Source organism: Zootoca vivipara, chromosome 9 (assembly GCF_963506605.1).
Source record: "Zootoca vivipara chromosome 9, rZooViv1.1, whole genome shotgun sequence".
Taxonomy (NCBI): Eukaryota; Metazoa; Chordata; class Lepidosauria; order Squamata; family Lacertidae; genus Zootoca; species Zootoca vivipara.
This window is the reverse complement of record NC_083284.1, coordinates 37,413,473-37,434,554: the sequence shown is the minus strand read 5'-3', so window position 1 is coordinate 37,434,554 and position 21,082 is coordinate 37,413,473. Positions and strand designations below refer to the sequence as shown.

At 40.4% G+C, this 21,082-nt stretch overlaps 1 protein-coding gene across 2 annotated transcripts in view; it reads left to right on the top strand.

The window, feature by feature from the left end:
- Positions 1–21,082, top strand: part of SLC10A7 (solute carrier family 10 member 7) — a 136,208-nt gene that overhangs the window by 74,381 nt on the left and 40,745 nt on the right. For both annotated transcript variants that reach the window (XR_009558138.1, XM_035113913.2), the window contains one exon: positions 12,314–12,349. Coding sequence is in view for 1 of the 2 variants with exons in the window: in XM_035113913.2 (XP_034969804.1) it covers positions 12,314–12,349 (36 nt within the window). In the remaining variant the exon portion in view is untranslated. The remainder of the gene's footprint in view (positions 1–12,313; positions 12,350–21,082) is intronic.

Here is a 21,082-nt window from a genome sequence, read left to right as displayed (position 1 = left end):
TAGTTTTAAATTAGAAATGAAATTGAATATGATGACTGACTATGAAAACTGTTTACTCTGGTTTGGAAATAGTGATGAGAAGCCATTCTGGAAGTGGGTTATATTTCACTTTCTAGAAAAGGAGTGTCTGCCAACATTAATTGTCTGTGCCATGGTGCGTTATTTTCATTTCTTGTATTGCCTTTGTCACCATTTGGAAATGGCTTAACATCCTAATGTAAATTTCAGACTGTAGAATCAACAGCATAATAAAACTTCCTTTTAAGTACTGTAGCAGTTTCCCCCCCTGGAAAGTGGCACAGCACCATCTAGTGTAGAAGATCATTTCATTTTGACATAATTTTCTATTCCGAAGAATGCCATACCACTCAATTAATTGGACTGTTTCATGGAAGTTAAACTAAATTAGCACACACAGCATCCCAGTCGAAAATATTATCCCAGAAAACAATAAAAAATACTCATGTATCTCAGTCTGGTGATATGATTTAGCACTGCTGTGGTACAGTCCTCAAAATGTACAATTCTTTGTCTATATATGCTGAAATAGAAAATAATGAGGAACACCCAGTATCAGACTGTCCCATATCCAGATTTATAGGATTTTTGTATTTAGCAATTTATCAACAGAAACTTCTGTGTGTTTAGAATTGTTTATGTCCCTTCATATTACTCTAGACCTAAGGGGGCTTGGGACTTAAATTTTAAAATGCCCAAATAGTTACTTGGATCATTGAAATCCTGAAAATTGGCCTATATACATAGTGTGTATCTGCAAGCACTTAAAAAAATATTTATCAAATTTGTCAGCATGAAGACAACCAAAATAAATAGGAACAATAAATGCAAATTCAGACCCAACAACTCAGTAATAAGCATGTATCGTCAGGTAAATTTGTTTCCCAAAGCATTCAGCTCAACAGAGACTGTGGAAGATAAGGGTTGACCAACACAGAGAATGTCAAGGGAAATATTCTGCATATTTTCTATAAAATTGTTTAGTAGGAACTTTTGCTCTCCCTAATAATCATCAACAGAAGCTGCATATATTTGTAGTGCTGGGGTACCACTGTGTTTCCAGGTGGGGTTGTTGCATATGTAAAGCATAAGAACCATGCTTCTAGAAAAAGAGATGAGAGTCCCTTGCATTTTAGCCTCACAACCCTGGTACATCAGCTTATATGAACATGTTCAAAGCACATTGTCCATAGCAATAATATTAAAATAATCAAAGCTTTATGATTTTTGTAAATCTCTTTGAGTTTCTTTTACAATCAAGCGGTATATAAATTTTATGAAATAATGTGACAGTAATTACATTCAAGGCCTCAACATAACCCGATTAATGGTGATTCAGAAAATACACTGGCAAGGCTCCAAACAAGCCCATTCCACATTCCCAAGGGGAATTTGGACTGGTGAAAGTAACTCTTCATGGTGCTTTAACTCTGGGAGCTTGAAAAGCAATTTGTGATATGGCATGAGGGTCTGTTTAATTGGGGGGGGGGAAGCTATCCCCCCAAATAGCTCTTTGGATCCCTGCCATAACTTAGGTACATAGAATCATAACTATCCCTGGTCAGTTGCTATATGTCTATAGGACAGGGTGATACAACCTTGAGGCATTAGAGTAGGTAGTACCACTCAATTTTGTAGATAGGGAAAACTAACTTGCAAGAACTCCTTGTAAGTGAGGGAGGTAACCTAGCATACCAAGGGAAACTTTCCAGCCTAGCCACTTCTTGCCTGTTCGGGGTTTTTTTTGGTTTTTTTAAAAGAAAAAAGAAGAACGATACCAACCCACATACCGTCTGAAGTAGTATGGTCCACTCTACCACCTCAGGTTTCTGTTGCCTCATTCTGCTGCATTTGTAGCCCAGGCCTCCAAGAAATAGACATCAAATTGTGTGTCTTGCTAAGATAACAGGGACTGAATAGGCATGTATGAGGAAGCATGAAAAAATGTATAGGGAAGCAAGGTAGAATTGAAATATTCTCCACATTGCTGGTGGAGACAGAATACGTGGATGAAAAAGAGAAAGTACAAGAGGTATGTGTAATGTATTGAAATAAAACATAAAAATCCAATTTAAGTTGGTAATGTGACTATTGGCCAGTTCTCAGCAGAGAATTGTGTTTCTTTGTAGATGTTATCACCATCAGAACCAGTGGCGGAGGAAGCGGGGGTGCGGTCCGGCCCGGGTGTCATCACTGAGGGGGGTGACAAAATGACAAAAATATGAGTTTTTAAAAATAAGAAAAAACGGGCTCACAAAACTTTTTAGTTCAGTCAACAAAAGTAACGAAATGCGGCTGGCACTGGGCACCACACCACGGGGCCCGGCACTTATCATGGGGCCTGCAGTGTGCCCAAGCCACATGTCTCTCCTGGGAGTGATGTGGTGGCTTGGGCACCTGCAAGCTCCACATCTGCCCTCTACCTCTCAGCCGCCCTATAGCTGAGGAGGAGGTGGTGGAGAGGCTCAGCACCTCTGGCTGCAGGACACACATGCCGCACAAGGCACCCAAGAACAGAACATTTTGGGTAAATTACACATCCATTGGCAACATAAGGTCACTGCAGCACCTAAAGTATTTGATAACGCAGGCAGATCTAGCTGCAGAAGTCTAGTAGAGCCCCTGTCCCCACAGCAAAATCCATTAATCATGTTCTGCTGGGCAGTTCCTTCTAAGTGTGTGTCCAAACAGGTGCATGAACTGTGTACATGGCAGGTTTGAACTGCATCCCACCTTCCTTGCTAACCGTGAATGGCATGTTAGACAGCAGCACCTTCCCTTTGCAGGCAGTGTGTGAATTTCAGATCTATGTTCAAACTGTTCGTGTAAGCTATACTACCTTAATGTTTCCAAATGCATATTCCATCATAAGATATTCTGTATAAATACTACCAAAGCTCTTGTTTGGGCTCTCTTTAATTCCAGTGTTGCCGACACAGAAGAGAGTCTTGGAGTATTGACCCTTGTCTTAGAAACAGTTAAATGTTATTTTCAGAACTGGACAACACTTGGACACCCATATTTCTATTTTAAATGACACATTTCTTTCCTGTGTGTATAAAATTGTCTTCACTCAACTGAGAAGTTTTTCTAGTGTGTAGAAGATGCCCTCTGCTGGAAGAGAGGGTTTCTCACATCTATATGTGTGGGTGTTTGATATATTATATAAAATATCATGTATATGTATGTATGGTTTTTAAAAGTGATGCTTACTCAAAAACTGTTGCTCAACATTTTTCTTCTTCTGACCCACCACACACACGTACACACATTTCTCCTTTATTATGTAAACCAAACATTTGATTACTTTGTAAATTCTAACCTGCATACTTCCCATATTTTTCTTCTTTGATGTTATATTTACTACATTTTAAATATTACATATCTATACATCTATGTAACATACAAATCATTCATCTAATAAGGTTATGCTTGCTGAGGGCATAGGATTGCAACTAAAGCTACAGTGCTCTGCACATTTACCTGGAAGGAAGTCCTATGGAGCACAGTGGGACTTCTCAATTGATAAGCATAGGGCAATGAGCACAACATTACTGGGGGGAAATTACATTGGCTTAATGCTATTCTTGTACCAGTGGGAGGCTGCATTGACATAACTCTTATCCAGTCAATGATCTTTTCCATTCCTGATGACAGAATAGCTCAAAAGAGGCGGCATAAGCTTAAAATATTGTAATTGTAGTCAGTAGAGAGCCCTAGATAACTGTCCTTCTATCTCTATCCCTACAGCCTCGTTAGAGTGTAGGAGCCCAACTAACCCTGAAATCAGTCATGGCACACTATCAAAAGTATAAATGCCCCAGCAAAGAAATATTATTCATGTGTCCTCTAACAAGACACACAGCATAGGGTCACATAACCCTACTACCGTGTCTAAAGCACAAGGAGCACACAAATTGGAACTTTGCCCAAACAGGCATGCAACAGGTAGGGGATATGGTGCTGGGGTGGGGTTGGTGAAAGGGCAGATGAATGATGCTTGTTTTTTCAGAACCCTTCCAGATACTCTGCTTTTGAACACAAATGCCCAACAGGAACTTCAACTCCATTGTTGCAACTTGCACTGCAACAACAAAGCACTCGGCACAGAAGCCAGGAGGTATAGCTCACTGCGGGGTTGGGGTTGGGGGGGGGGAGACACTATACTTCAAAGCAGGTATCCCTCACATCCTCCATCCCTTCCTGCCAAACCACCAAGAAAAGACACGGGTATGCAGAGCACTATCATAAACTTCCACAGTGTCAGTGTGTCATCCAACGTGGCATAGTGGTTAGATTGTCAGACTAGGACCTGGGCATCCAGGATTAAAATCTCGACTCGGCTCACTTGGATGAGCTACTCACTCTCAGCCTAACATACCTCACAGGGTTGTTGTGAGGATAAAAATGTGGCAGGAGGAGAACTATGTATGCCACCTTGAGTTCCTTGGAGTAAACATGGGATGTAACTCAAATAAATAAATAATGTGGGTAAAGAGTTTGCTGGCTTTATGACCCTCCATTTACTCAACAGTTTGCAGCAGTGTTTCCTGCATAGGGTACACAGGACGAATAAATACTGTGGAATACCAAGAAACCTAGGTAAGTCCTCACCAGGCACAAATGAAAAGAATATGGCGCACCATCCATTTGATGGTGAACACCAGACACACTATATTTTATCACTCTGGGCAGTGGTTGGCTTTTGTTTTCAGTTATAGGACTAGAGGCAGGGGATCCAGAGTAGAGCAAACAGTAACTGGAGACAAGACTTCCAGTGTAGCTTCATACGTTGAATTGGTGACTATTGTCTCAGTGACCTGCATTGTGAACTCCTCTTGAGATTGGGAGGAGTACCAAAGATGTGAGTGCATATGGGGCATGAGGGATGGAAGAGCACGTAGTGGCAGCAGTACCCTTTCTCAACCAGTCTTCAACAGCCCTTACTGAGTACTTTAACCACTGGGTTGCAGCTGCTACCAATTATTCATCACTATCCCTGTGTTTCTCCAAAGGCTACCAGAATGCACAGAAGCAAGTGTCTCCCTCCTCCCATTGCCATGCAAACCACAAGCAAAAAGGCCTACAACTGTAGCAGTGACCTGTGGGGAGCTATTTATACTTATTTTCTTATGTTTATCTTCTACATTTCTTCCTTCATTGAAGGCAAGGTGGTATCTAGACAGCCACCCAACCAAGCACTGGCAATACCCAGACTGGCTTAGCTTCAGCAAGGTCGTGGTCTCGTGTGCCATCAGACCACAACCTTGGAAATTAGGTGCTCCGCTGCTTGCTTCCATTTTGTTCTTGCATAGTTCCTGTGACTTTGCAGAGTTTTCAAAGACATACAATAGGTGATGGATATCCCATGATGAAGAAAGCTACCTGTGGTGCTCCTGTGCCCATCATGCAGCTCTTGAAGGCACAGAGGTCTTACAAAAACAAGCAAGTTGGTTAGCCCATTACTATATGATGCTGTCAGAACTTATTTCCAGAAATGATGCTGCCAATAAAAGCTATGATTCATTCACCTGTGTTGCTGTTATTACTGATACTTGGCAAATAGAGTCTGCTCCCCTCAAACTCAGCTGTCTTCATAAGGGAACACACAATGGGAGAGGGCAGAAGGTTCTTTACAGTACCCCACTAGGGCTAAGAGACTGCATCTTGACCGTGGTTTTGCCCCTTGAACACCACCAAGGGTAGCAGGATGGCCCCTGCAGTTCATGGTGCTGCTGACTTTTCCTCCTGGGAATTGGTTGTATGATAAATCAGGCTGCATGAATTGAAGGAGGAAATGGATGACATGTTCTGCTGAGGAAACACCACCTACTGGTGAGCAACCAGATGCATGTCCGTGTGTGTGTGGCTGGTTGCAGTGGAAGTGGGTGAGCAAAATGGCTGGTAACCTGGGCCTCACTGAGGCTGACAGTTGGCAGAGTGAGTATCTTAGTCCTTGCACCGTTCCTTCCATTGGCAAGCACTCTGTCCTGTTTCAGGTGTGCATGTGTGTCTCCTCCCAACTCTTTCTCCTGGGAATCTAGCCAGGGATTGAACCTAAGATCTCCTGTGGTGTGTCTATGCTGTTTTCCAAGGCTAGAGCTCCATGTTGTTGAGTCCATCTAGTCCTGTCTACATGGCTTGTCCAGTAATCAGCATGGAGAAGAGCAAAGAGGGCATGTCCCTAGGAGACTACAAAAGCCCTAGCACCACAGATCATTCTTCTTCCTACTCCTATAGTTGTGTGGTATAGTACTCAGTGGGATTCCTGGGTTCTAGATCTGCTTCCCCTCTCTTTCCCCATCCAAACACACAGTTCTCAGTGGGGCACCCATATGATCATATTTGCCCTTTGGGAGTCATCTCACCTGGGTTGGAAATTCACACCGAACTAGCCATCTTGGAGACTGAAATGGAGAATTAAAATATACCAAATAAATAAATAAATGCTGTGCTGCCACCTTCTGTGGTGTGTAGCTTTCTGTTTTGTGTGCCCCCACCCCTTGAAAAAGGCTTCCGTCTTAATGCAAACACAAATATGAACTTGTTGTGTGCTATGCTCTGAATACAGTGTGTGGATCCATCCTGCATGTATGGCTCCTGATCCGAATCTTGTGCATTGTGGTATCAAAGTGGTATGTTCTGGGTGGAATAACGTTGTCATGGAATTTCTGCTGCTGTTGTGAGTTTATTAGTGCCATTTCTACAATGGCTAGTAGGGATGCCATTAGTTTGCAGTACCAGAATGTGTGGGTGGAACTTGTAGGGGTGCTGTGGCAGTGCCTGCTCATACTGGTACATCAGATTTTGTTTCTCATGCTATTCTTGTGGACAAGTTCATGACTACTTAATGTTGGCTTTGGTGCTGGCTTAGCAGGGCCAGAGGTCTGGTCTGCCTGACTTACTAGCAGACATACTGTGTGTGCACATTGTGTGTGTCTGGCAGGTGAAATTGTTCCCAAGGTGACTATTTTGTAAATGGTAGAAACACTACCCATTTCTGACATCTAATGTTATTACTGTGTTTTGCATATGATGTGTCTAGCTGTGTTAATGATCCAATCCCTCCTCTTAAGAGACCATAAAAGATGCTGTCCCAGGGGAAAGAAAACCATGAAGCTTCCGATTGGGATTGGATGCCCAGGGCATAATCCCACCATCGAAAATTAAAACTGGCAGATTACGTCCCTTCTAATAAAGTAGAGGTTGTCTCACAATTGCATTTATGATTTTATAATCCAGTCATTAAAATACAAACATGGGACCACTCTTTTTAAAAACCTTTTTTTATTTTTACCTTTTGTCACACTTGTCATTTTTAATTGACGTGGAATATAGAAGTCGCATGCATTTGTGAAAATATAATTAAGCTCAACTTTTTATTAGCCAGGTGCTTAGCCAAAAATGCAAAACAGCTGAATGTTAGTTTAAGAAGAGCTGATTTAGCTAATGGCTGTCAATTCACAAACGCATTTATCACGAAAGAATATTGCAAATTATATCACATGTAAATAAACTAGATGCTTTTTCTCGCTTGATCTGGAAGTGTTTTAAAGTATGAATTTGCAAAAAGAAAATAGAAGGTACATGGGACAGATCTGTAAAAAAAAATGGGAAATGCTGAAAATCATAAACATTGGAAGAGAAAAAGACAGAGAATGAAATAATCATTTAGTATTTAAAATCTTTTATGATACAAGGTGAAAAGGGCATACATATTTGGTAAAAGCAACTATGACTATTTTGAGGAGCAGAGTAGTACTCTTATCTGTAAAATGTGTTTAGAGTGATATTCTTTTAAAAGAAAATCATTTCTGGGTTTTTTATTTTGTTTTTGTTCTGATGTTACTGTTTCATGGGAAATTAGTTAGTTGTCCCATGAAGGGATAAGATACTAAAATAGAAAAGGATATATATCCTTCTTGCTTAGCTTGTTCTCTCTAGTGGCAACTGATCTTCCCTGAGTAGATAAATGGGTAATTTCCCGTCCTCTGACTGCTCAGGGAAGATCAGATGCTGCCAGAGAGAACAAAATGAACTCGCCAGCAAAGTACAGTATAGGCTAGCCGCTAGCCAATTACAAAGCTAGCCAGAGTGAGTGAGTGAGTGAGTGGCAGGCAGCAGGGGCTTTTTCCTTGCTGAAAGCACCATACAAGGTAAGGGTAAAACAAGTGATTTGAAGGTGTCCCCAGCTCTTTCATTGATGCCGGGGAGGGATGGAGAGGTGGCTGTAAAAGGCACAGAATGACTGCAGCTGGAGAGGCTGCAATTTTTAGACTACTTACTCGGGAGCAATCTTGTAGTAGATCCATAAACGTCAGTGAGATAGCTCTAAAATACATGGTTTAAAGACTGGCATCTTAAGCTTTAATTCTCCGTCTCTGAAGAAGTACACCCTTAGCAAAAAGTCAGCCAGAGTGATTCCTTCCTTAATAATTAACTCTTGTAGCTTAAAAAAAAAATCATTGTGTTCTTGCATTGCAATTTGGTTTGGCAGATAATTAGGGCATTGTGCATAACCTTTGCTATTCAAGTTAATATTCGAAATTGAAATAAGAAGTTAGTTTTTAATCTTCTGTAGGAAAATAAAACCTATCCCTCGGTGCCTCTTTTCCTTTCAGAAAAGCATAACTGGCTTTCCCAAAAATGACATGTTAGATGATCCTCACTGTAAAGAAAAGTGCATTTACAGGTTCCTGATGTGACTGCTTCTACACAGAATCATTCTTTGTATGAGCATTTTGGGTCAGGCTGTGAATTTTCCTCTTCTTCTCCTTCCCACTAAAATCATTGAAATATATTCTGTCGGTCTTTCACATCAGAGGTGTAAATGGATTTCTTGAAAGTTTTTCTTCAGAATGGTAAAAGGCAATCACTTTACAACTTTGACTCCATTACGAGCTGCAACACAAAGCTACAAAGATACCACCCTAACTTTCAGAATACTCTGCTGTTGAGTGACCTTGCCTCCACAAGGGCAGATGCTGTACTCTCTCTGCAAAGAAATGCTTGGGCAGAATCTCTGTATCTCTGCTGCTTGTTTGACAGCACTTGCACAAGAAGCACAGTAGAGGGAAGAGCAGTCAAGTTTAAGTTTTGAGAATGGTTTTGTTTTACTGATGTGTGCCCTGTGGTGGAAATGAGATTCTCCCTTCTTTCCTTATTTCTTAATGGCACCAGCATTGTATGGTCATCGTTCACATACTATACAGATACATATATTTGCTTTCAGAATTTAGGCGTTTCATTATAGTATTACAGTACTAAAGAAGTTCTGAACAGCACTTATTTCCTCACTTGACTCCTGAGGAAACAGGCAAAGCAACATGACCTCTTAAAATATTGAGCTTTTAAAGCTTTTATGCGTGGACAGTGACCATTAGGCAATGCATTTGAGTTCAGAAGAGATGCAGTTTTTAGTTACACTGTGCAACTTTCAGCATACATTTGTTTATATTTTTAACAAAATGCAACCATCAAATGAATCTCCTGATATATAATTATATGTGTAGCAAAATATCTAGTTTGGGTCCTTCCTAATTTTTTTCATGTGCTTTGTTCTATATCAGCCTACCCCCTATATGTTTCCATGTGCATCAAAGCTCAATAAGTTGCTGATAAAAGCTTCAGACGCCTTGTAAAGATCTGTATTTTCTCCCAGGCTTTCCCTGACCCATAAACTCAGACCCTGTTTTATGTGTCTGAATATTTCTGACTCCTGTTTTTGTTTTTAGTTACTTTTGCTTTGCTTTTTTATTGGTTGTATCTGTGTTTTCATGATATTGTTTGTTTTTTATATTGCACACCACTTAGAGATTTTAAAATATTAAGCTGTTTATAAATGCTTTTAAGTAAGTAAATGCCATTTCCCTCTTAGATTCTAAATATGGGACAAGAGGCTCATATTGTAAGACCCTTGGGTAATTGTTTAGGCTCAGCTGAATTTCCATCACAGAGCAGAATTTGCCCCTATAAATAACTGGCCTGACCCCACCCTATGACCCCCACAACACATGCCAGAGACCTGCAGGAATTATTCAGTGTGTGCCAATATTTCAATAAAACCAGCTGCCTGGAAATTGGTAGAACTGAAACAAGTTCTTCTCCCTCAGTCCTTTCCTTACGATGACATTAAAGACATTAAGAAAGTAGATAGTTAAAATCTGTTGAATTATTGTAATGAAGGGCAAAACGTATGTTTCAAAAGTGGTTTCTACTGTAAAGAACAATCTCTTTCCAAACACATGTGAAATATAGATGTTTTGTGCTTTCTCCACAAACAATGAAAGAGAGTGAAAAAAACTGTCTGGACATGTGTCACGTTGAAAATAATTTTTCTCCTGCCTCCTCTTTCCTCCCCTCTGTTTTCTGGAAGCTCACCTGATCTTAGCTTTTTATCCCACCTTCAGACTTTCTGTCGTGAAAGTAAAAAGCATTTTAAATTTGAGCAAGTGTATGGTGGCTGGGGTGAAAACCAATGTAAGGCCAGCATTTTATTAAATTGTATCTATTTCATTTTAGCTGATCTGTATACCAGTGTGTTATAATGGTTTGAGTGTCAGAATGGGGACTGGGAAACTCAGGTTGAAATCCCCACTCAGCCATGAAGCTCATGAGGTGATACATTCTCTGAGTCTCACTGACTTGTTGTGAGGATAAGATGGGGGAAAGAGAAACTTTTTATATCGCACTAAGCTACTTAGTAGAAGAGTAGGACAAAAATGTTCTCAATGAAATAAATAAGGGTGCACAATTATTAATTGTGTTAAACATTTATATATGTTATGGTTATCCAAGTGCCCTTTGCATTCATTGGCGAGAAATCTAGAGCAACTGGGTAGACTATTTAATCTATGCATTTCCCCCTATATGTCCACAAATAGAAGGTCTGCATTCCAGCAGACTCTCTGAGGAACCCAGGTCCCTACAGGCTCTTATGTGCCTCTGGCATGAAATACAAATAAATATGTGATCTAAAATAGAAAAGCCTGTGTCTTGAACTGGTGTGAGGAATCCAGATTTTTCTTATTTTTATTTCAGTTCATAGCCTGCCCTTTCCCAAAGGTCCATAGCAGCTAACAGCATGTGCATTTTATGTAGAGCCCTTGCCTCACCCTTCTTCACAACAAACTTGTGAATGGAGGTCATGAATATTCCCTTTTACGAGTGTGGAGCTTAAAACTGAGAATGACATGTCAAGGTAAATCAGGGAAATATGGTAGAGCAGGGATTTAAACCCAGATCAAAGACTGTGGACCACTTTGGGTTTTGTTTAAACACATGTGCACACATATATACATATATACTTTTGTAATGCAGAAAATTGTAATGCAGAAAATTATACCTAATAGATATATTTTTTGGGGGGGGAATAACCTTAGTTTTTAATGAAAGGGCTAAGTAAGATCTGTGACTTAATATGCATTAAGTAGCAGGCTGTTTTATTAATTTATGATAAGTATTGAAGTATGACGGAGTGGGTGAAGTGAGAATTACCATTTGCTGCTGTGAAAATGATGCTTGTCATGTTATCTCCCAATCCTAAAGCATTGTCTTAAGCTTTGTCTTCATGAGACTTAAAATCTTGTATTATGCCCAGTGATCAGCCTTAAACCTCTTTGCTGTCACTGAAGAAAACAAATCTTTTGCCTTCCTTTGCCTGGGGGATGTGGAGAGCTGAAGTGGTCCTATGTGACTAAATTAGATGAAAGACTTGCCTTCCCACCACGGAGACACAGAGTCTAATCAAGTGAAATGAGTTCTGAGATCTCCACTCACTTCCTAGAGGATATCAGTTTACATTACAAAATCACGCGACACCTAATTCATCACAGTTGATGCAGACTTTACTCGAGAGAGGGCCACAGCTCAGACAAGGATAGTAAACCACCTGTCCCCTCTGTAGAAGGTGCTGATTATTAAGGCAGTGGGAAGCAATGGTGGGAAGGGTCTTTTGACCTGTATTTTATGTATTTTAAATAAAGGGAGAGGGAGATGTCAGACTTAAAAGTGGAAAGATTTATACCTTTAATTATAGTTAACATAGATCATTCCCACCCATTCCCATTCATCTACATATGAAGCTAAACCTTTTCTGTTTGTTGGCACAGAAGTGTTTTTAAAGTTGTATACCAGTTCAGCATCACAAATCATGGTTGTGTGTTACCAGAAAAGTGACATTGCAGTGGCTTTGTAAATAGATGCCCAAATGTTTTTCAGGGGGGTGTCTAATGTCTTCATGCTTCCATATTTGGTGTGGTGAAGTAAAACTAATCAACTTCTTGATTTCTTTCAGGGCATTGTGATAACTCCCTTGCTCCTGCTGCTTTTTGTGAGTATCTTAATATTGCTTCTCTTTCTATCATCATCATCATCACATTGGCTGTTAAGTAGTGTATATTGGATGTGGAAAAGGGGCCATTTTGAATGTTCCAGACCATTTCCAATGATCAAAGTACACATGACTAGTTCTTGACAACTTTCTAAGTTGATATAAATGATATAAAAATGTGTCATGGAAGCAGTTATCACCATGTGCTCATCTTAGTTAGCAGGTGCATTGATACCAAAACAAGGAGTAGCATTAAATGACAAGTAACTTACTGGAAGATCTATCTTCTCCTATGTAGGCAGTATCTGCTCTAGATTTTATTTGATTTGATTTCTTATACTCCTATGCTGCTTTTCATTCAAATGAATCCCAAAGCAGCTAGCAAACAGTAAATAGCAGTAACATGTTAGAATGTTATGGTGGCCAGCATGACTAACATGTTAGAAAACATCATAAATACAGCATGGATTGTATGGAATAATTAACAAATGATCAGTGAAACAATTACCTTCTTTATAACACTGTTAACAAAGCAACGACTAAAAAATAAACTAGACATCACAATTAAAGCAAAAGTCATATGATTATCAGTACATTATCTATAATTTATAAAGCAATATTAGCAATGTTAACAAAATAGCAGGCAAAAAGAAAACTTAAGTTCTTACACACACACACTCCACACACCCATGACTCATAATCTTTCACTCTATTCTGCTCATTGAAATACACTTAGAAATAATGCCTGTGATAGCTGTGAGCATTTTCACCCCTCCCATTCTGAAAATCTGGTGATATCTGCTGTTGGGAGGGAACAGTTAGGAATTGTTACTTTGTTGTTTTTCAGTCCTGACTCTGCTCTCTGCCGTGTGCTGTGTGCAGTTTAATATCTTCTGTAGACAAGATGGCTAAGTGAGAGGCTGTAACACTCACAAAGCCAGATCTGTAAATATGCAGTAGTTAATAGAAATAAATGAGGAATGTTTTGAAACCTCTACAAATGCTTCTGCTGTTCACTGCTGATTTGGTGCTCATAAAGCCCAGTTATGAGTCCATGATTCCCGGGTGTATGCTGAAGGTGTTCCAGACGTCCTGCCCAGGCATAGGGGCCTAAGAAGACCTGGACAGATCCTGGCATTTACCCACATATGGTAGCAGGCGGATGGTTGCTGGTAGCAGACTGGTGGTTGCAGATGGCTATTGATGGTTGGATAATTGGATGTTTCTGATCCATTTCCATCTGATGCTGCACATCGGAGTTGAGCTGTGAGCTGAAGCTGTTTTTCAAGCTGCTGTTTGATTTACAGAAAGGTATGTTGCTGGCTGCCAGGAAGACAGCAGAGACGCTTTTCCAGTTTGCCTGTTAATTGTGCTGAGTGGGGAGAGAAGTTGCTGAGAGAGTCAAGAGTATTTGGGGTGCATGAAGGGAAGTGTCTTGCTGTTAACTAAACACAGGCATGGCTTCTGCACATTCTGGCCAGATGTCTCTATCTTTTCCTCTCCTTACACCAGAGACCTATCCTACATGGCAGGTCAAAATGAAAGCACTTTTACAAAGGGAAAAGCTTTACCATACTATAGAAGATGACCCCCCCAATGAGGATGATGATGGATGGCCAGCGTGGCATGAGGCAGACATGAGAGCCAGGGGGACAATTATTCTGAGTGTCCAGGACCAGTTGTTGGTCAACTTGGAGAACCAGCAGACTGCACGGGCTGTTTGGAATAAACTTCGAGATATGCATCTAAGACAAAATGCAGGATCCAGTGTGCTTTTCTTTAAAAAGCTGTGTAGGCTGGAATTGCAGAAAGATGGTGATTTGCCCAGCCATCTAGCCCAATTAAAACGTCTCAGACAGGATCTTGTCCAGCGAGACTTAAATATTTCAGAAGCTGTTTTTGCAATGCTTATCATAAACAGTTTGGATGAATCTTATGATGCTGTAGCTGCTCAATTGTCGTCTTTGCCCAATGACCGTCTAACAGAAGATTATGTGTCTAGCGTGCTCTTGAATGAGTGGGATCGCAGACAGACTGCTAGAGAAAGCAGGGACAAGGCTGTTGGAAATGCCTACAAGCCTTCAACAGGGGAAAGTGAAAGTGTTGCAAAAGCTCTTAAAATGCGCCGCTGTTTTTCTTGCGGAGAGGTCGGCCATTTTAAAAATCAGTGTAAAAACTCTTCAAAGAAGAAGGGCAACTTCAAAGGCAAAGGGGGAGGAGGCCGAAAACCCCAAGGGCCAGCTGCATCAAAGGCTTTGATTTCACGCAGTTCTAATCAACTCACACGTTCTGTTTTTGTTGTCGACTCAGGAGCCACAAGGCACGTGGCCAATGATAAAAATCTCTTTCTTCATCTTGAGAAACAGGGAGGAGCAATTCATCAAGCGGATGGAACGACTATTAAAAGTTTGGCTCAGGGAACGGTTTCTTTGCAGAGCCTTAATGCAACAGTTAAAAATGTTATGTATGCTCCTCATTTGCAGGATAATCTCTTGAGTGTTTCTCAGCTAGACGCTCAAGGATTTAAAGTGGTGTTTGCAAACTCTCGGTGTGAAATTCTTCGAGACAACAAACTCATTCTTTATGCTAAGTGTGTTGATGGTTTATATGTATTGCCTTTTGTTACAGGTACAGCTGCTGGAGCAACTAAAGAAACTGAAAAGGCGTGCTGTAATATATCAGTAGATAAGAATGAGAAATTGCATAACCATTGTATTCATGATTATCATCGTTTGTTTGGTCATTTGCATTTCCAGGCAGTAGGTAAAATGCAAAATATGGTTGAGGGCATGAAAGTTCAAAAGTGTCCTTATCATATGAAATGTGTCTCATGTGCAGAGAACAAAATTAAGCAAGCTCCCAAAGGTACAAAATCTGGGAGGGAGGTTAAGAAACCTTATGAGATTGTGCATGCAGACTTGGTTGGACCTCTAGCGCTCTCTAGAGGAAACTCATGTTATTTTTTGGTTCTGATAGATGCCTATTCTAGATATGTTTGGGTCTATATGTTACAAAAGAAGTCTGAAGCCTTCTCTAAGTTTCAAAAATTTTGTGCATGGCTCAGGAATGTTCACGATGAGCATGTACGTTGTCTTTTCACTGACAGGGGTGGAGAATTTTGTTCAGAACAGTTTGAAAACTTTACTGCAGAACAGGGCATAGAGCACATGACTGCCACGCCCAGATCTCCATGGCAGAATGGTTTATGTGAAAGAGTAAACCAGACCTTGCAACAAGGAATTAAAACTCTGTTGCATGATTCAGGCCTACCCAACCCCTTTTGGGCTGAAGCTCTATCGTGTTTCACCTATATTTACAACCGCAGATATCAATCAGCCATTGATTGCACCCCATACGAAATGCTGTTCAAAAGGAAACCGTTTGTAAAACATTTAAAAATTTTCGGTTCTGAAGTTTGGGTGCACACTCTGCAAGGTGACAAACTGAGCAAATCTGGTCAACATGGCATTTTTCTAGGTTATGAAAAAGGTTCTTATCGTGTGCTGATGACAGACACAAACACAATTAGGCTGACCAGAAGCATGGATTGTAATCCAAAATGGGACAAAGTTGGCATTTTTCAATGTCATCCCATTTCAGATGATGAGGTGGTGAAACCAATTAACAAAGAGGCAAAACCTGTAATTGATGCTGATGGTAGCACAGATTCTGACACTGATACAGATGATCAGAATGAAAAGACCTCTTTTAAGAAATCAGATGGGTCTGACACTGATCTAGAGGTAGAATCTTTGCCAGATACAGGTCACCATTCTCCCAAGGAGGAGGAACCAGACCCAGAGGATCCCAGAGTATTGCGTAGATCTGAGAGAACTACCAAGGGACAAGCACCTAAACGATTTTCTAAAGAATTTGCTAAAGCTGCTATTTCAGATATGGCTGCCACTAGCAATCCAAACTCAGTTTTTGAACCAACTAACTACAAAGAGGTTCAAAATTTACCTGAAAAAGATGCCGAACCTTGGCTTAACGCCATGAAAGCTGAATTGAATTCCCTAAAGCAAAATGACACGTGGGAATTGGTTCCAGCAGAACCAGGCATGAAACTTGTAGACAGCAGGTGGATTTACAAAACCAAGACTGATCAGACTGGTAAAGTGGTCAGATATAAAGCCAGATTAGTTGCACGTGGTTTTTCTCAAGTTCCTGATCAGGACTATCATGAGACATATTCACCGACAGTCAAATTTGAGACAGTTAGGCTGTTGATGAAAATTGCTGCAGAAGAGGGCATGACCATATCTCATCACGACGTAAATACTGCGTTTTTGTACGGAATTCTCAATGAGAGTATTTACATGTCACCGCCAGATGGAGTGCAGATAAAAAAGGGAATGGTGTGTAAATTAAAAAAATCCCTGTATGGTCTAAAACAAAGTGCTCGATGCTGGCACACTAAGCTGACAGAAGTGCTGTTTTCCTTAGGTTTCAAGCAAGGAAAGGCTGATTCTTGTGTTTTTGTTAAAGAATCTAACCAGCACAAATTGTACTGCATTTGTTTTGTGGATGATATTTTGTTTTTCTGGAAGGATGCAAATATTTACAAAACCACTCTTGCAAAACTGCAAAAGCATTTTGATATGAAAGACCTAGGGGAAGTCAGCAATTATCTCTCACTGGAAGTAGAGAGAAATAAGCAAGGTGATGTTTTGCTGCATCAATCACGTAAGATCAATGATGTGATTGAAAAATTAAATCTGACAGATGCCAATTCTGTAGACACCCCCATGGTCACAGGGTACCAACATGATACTAATGCTAATGTTTTTCCTGACACTACATTGTTCAGAAGTGTTTTGGGTAAACTTAGTTTTATAGCAAGGTGCACAAGACCAGACATTGCTGTTAGCGTAAATTTGCTCAGCAGATATGTAAATCAACCTACAGTGCAAGACTGGAAGGCACTGAAACGCATAGTTAGGTATTTAAAAGGCACTATGCATTACAGGTTGAAGCTTACTAGCCAAAAATCTGGAGGTCTTGAGATCTATGCCGATGCCAGTTTTGGTAGTGATACAACTGATGGCAAGAGCACCTCAGGTGTGTGTTATTTGTACAATCAGTGCCTATTTGATTGGTCTTGTAAGAAACAGGCAACAATAAGCATGAGTTCATGTGAAGCAGAACTCAACGCTTTAAATTTTTCTCTCATGAATGTAGAGTGGTTATTGCAACTATGTGAGGATATGAGAGTTAAAATTTGTTGTCCAGTTCAAGTTTATCAGGACAACAAAGCCTGCATAGAACTAATCCATTCAGAAGGGTGCAAGCAAAGAACAAAACATTTGCTAATCAAATTGCACCGTGCCAGAGAATGCATTCAGAAGGGAGTTGTAAAAGTCTCATATATGCCAGGGAAAGAAATACCTGCTGATGCTTTGACTAAAGCTGTTAATAAGGAACAACTTGGTATATATGTAAAGAAATTGCTTTTGTGCTAGATTTTCATAATGGTCAGAATGAAAAGGGGGAGGTTGTGAGCATTTTCACCCCTCCCATTCTGAAAATCTGGTGATATCTGCTGTTGGGAGGGAACAGTTAGGAATTGTTACTTTGTTGTTTTTCAGTCCTGACTCTGCTCTCTGCCGTGTGCTGTGTGCAGTTTAATATCTTCTGTAGACAAGATGGCTAAGTGAGAGGCTGTAACACTCACAAAGCCAGATCTGTAAATATGCAGTAGTTAATAGAAATAAATGAGGAATGTTTTGAAACCTCTACAAATGCTTCTGCTGTTCACTGCTGATTTGGTGCTCATAAAGCCCAGTTATGAGTCCATGATTCCCGGGTGTATGCTGAAGGTGTTCCAGACGTCCTGCCCAGGCATAGGGGCCTAAGAAGACCTGGACAGATCCTGGCATTTACCCACAATAGCAACCCCCTCCTGAAGGTTCCTTTGGCTGGAGGTTGGGCAGCAGAGGTGAAACCAACCACCCTCTGATGGCAAACAGATTTTGGGGGGCGCTTAGACAATATAATGGAAATGTAAGACTTGGCAGGATTTTGTTTTTTGTAAGTAATGGGATAAATGTGCTTTATATCTGTAGAATTGAAAAAAGATGGGAAATATATTTGTGATTTTCAGGTTGCCATTTTTAAGTACAAGATAGGGACCAATGAAAATGTATTTCTAAATCCTTGCCTACTCTTTTGATTGAGATAAACAGTAAACTTCAATGGAGATGTTAAAACACACAGAGAGAGAGCTAAAACGGCGAACAGGTTTTTTTGTGTTTATCAGGACTATTGTCTTGTATTTTGACAAATTGCTAAAGCCACTGGGGCTATTAACCAAATTTTGCTCACATTTACCTGCTGCTGGCCTTTAAATCAGGAGGCATATTTGTTCAACCATCCATTAGTTTGGTTGAATTATATTCTTAGAATGAAACCAAGAGACTTTATTCCGTGTTTCTCAAATGTATTTGTTGCTTGGTGCTTTGTATGTGACTTTGGAAGATGGATTTCAGAGGAACGTTTAACAATACTGTATATTTAATTCTTATTTCAACCCTACTGAAATAAGTAGCTAATTTCCCATTTGGTTTGCATGGCTGTAGTTGTGTAACAAGGGAGAAAGGAAATGACACAGAGAGAAAATCAGCTATGAATTATAGCTTAGAAATCTTCAGAGGAAATTTTAGGTATGGTCTACTACATAGAAAATGTTTTTGTTTACCTGTGTTTAACCTAGAAGGGTTTAAATATCCTAGAAAAGGTTGTAATTTAGGATTCCATATAGTGAACTGAAGTGCTACCCTTAGAAGAATTAAGTGAAATTTCCTTATGCATTGCTTAGCTCCCTACATATATTTTTCTGGTTCACCTGACACTGACACTGCTGGGTAATACAGCAAAATTGGAGCATAAAGTTAGTTGAGACTGCCAATACTCCCTCAGCCTTTGACTGCACCAAATCCCCGTTTACCTTCCCGCCGGAGCAGTACCTATTTATCTACTTGCACTTTGATGTGCTTTCGAACTGCTAGGTTGGCAGGAGCTGGGACCTTCTGATCGGCAAGCTCTAGGTTCTGTGGTTTAACCCACAGTGCCACCCGTGTCCCCCTTAGAATACATTAAAAGGTAAAGGGACCCCTGACCGTTAGGTCCAGTCATGGACGACTATGGGGTTGTGGCACTCATCTCGCTTTACTGGCCAAGGGAGCTGGCGTACAGCTTCCTGGTCATGTGACCAGCATGACTAAGCCGCTTCTGGCGAACCAGAGCAGCGCAAGGAAATGTCGTTTACCTGCCCGCCAGAGTGGTACCTGTTTATCTACTTGCACTTTGACATGCTTTAGAACTGCTAGGTTGGCAGGATACATTACTTCCCTCTAAATCAAGAGAGGGTTCTACTTAGTCCTCTTCCTAATTAGTGGCATATGTTGGTGGTGGGAGGCAGTATTTCCTTTGGAAAGAAAGCCCCATACCATGTCTCAAGGGAACAGTTTTGTCATTCCTGCTCACATTTTTGCTTCTATTCTCAAACCACCTTATGCTTTACTCACGCATATCACTAACAAAAATAATCAGTGCCTCTAAAGGTTGTCCGCATTGGTAAGATGTCGATCCATTGGAATTATTTTTAAAAACCTTGTTCCTGGTCTTCATATTAACACCTTTGATTTGCTATCTCCCCTTGTAATCACACGGTATGCCCTTAGCCCTGCCTTCTGCCGCTAACCGTGGCTTTAGTCTTGCCTCTTCTATTGCATCCATCCCCTATTTCTATTTATAAAATTGCAGACATGATTTTATGATATTTTCTGTTGTCTTGCACATAATGGTTGAAAGGTGTAAGGAAAGCATTATGAGTGCAGTTTCATGTGAAAAAGAAGTTTTGGGGGAAATTATGCAATCTTTAAAATGGAAGAAATCATTAGCATGCGAATATATTGGTAGTTATTATTATCATTATAAACTGCATTTTTGTGAAGTATGAAATCATTGAAGTGGCTCGTACAAGTTGTCAAAGTTCTTACCTTTTTTGTTAGCTCCAGATTGTCTAATTGGAGCCTTCAGAGAATGTCTAGCCAGGTGACTCCAGGCCTGAGAAGCAGATGCAAGCACTCTGTCCTCCCGCTGGACATTAGCTGTGGTGGCCAGGAGCTACCATACCAGATGAAACCTAGATACCCACTGATCTCTCACTCTTATCCACCAAACTCCATCTAAAGGCCAAATTAGGACAATTGGTTGGTTGTTGGGAAGAGTGTTTAACCTCTCCTGCCTCTGCTAATTCTCCTGCTCAAACCTGCTCAGTTCCATTTTCCTGCAACTGAGCTTCTTTGTTGTTTCAGAGCCCCAGCTAGGGTTTTACAGGGAAGATCTGAAAGAATAAATCAGTGGGTAGGAATAGGATGAAACACCCTTCCACCAATTCTCTTCATTGGTGTTGTGAGGGTAGCAGAATATGTATTGGTGCCATCTTAAAGACTTGACCACCTTCCTTCCTTGTAGGAAAAGGGCTGCTTAGATTGAGGGGATAGTGTGCTTTTGACTATGTAAGGAAAGTGAATGTAATTAGCAGGTTATTTGTTTGTGGCAGGAGCATATGTTGATGAGGTTATGTATGGGGTTTATGAGTAAAAGGGAGATTGGTGTTATTTAACTACATTTTACTCAGAATAGACCTGTTGAAATTAATTAACATCACTAAATTAGACCCATTAATTTCAGTTGAATACCATCGTGTTTGTAAACCCCATGAATTTC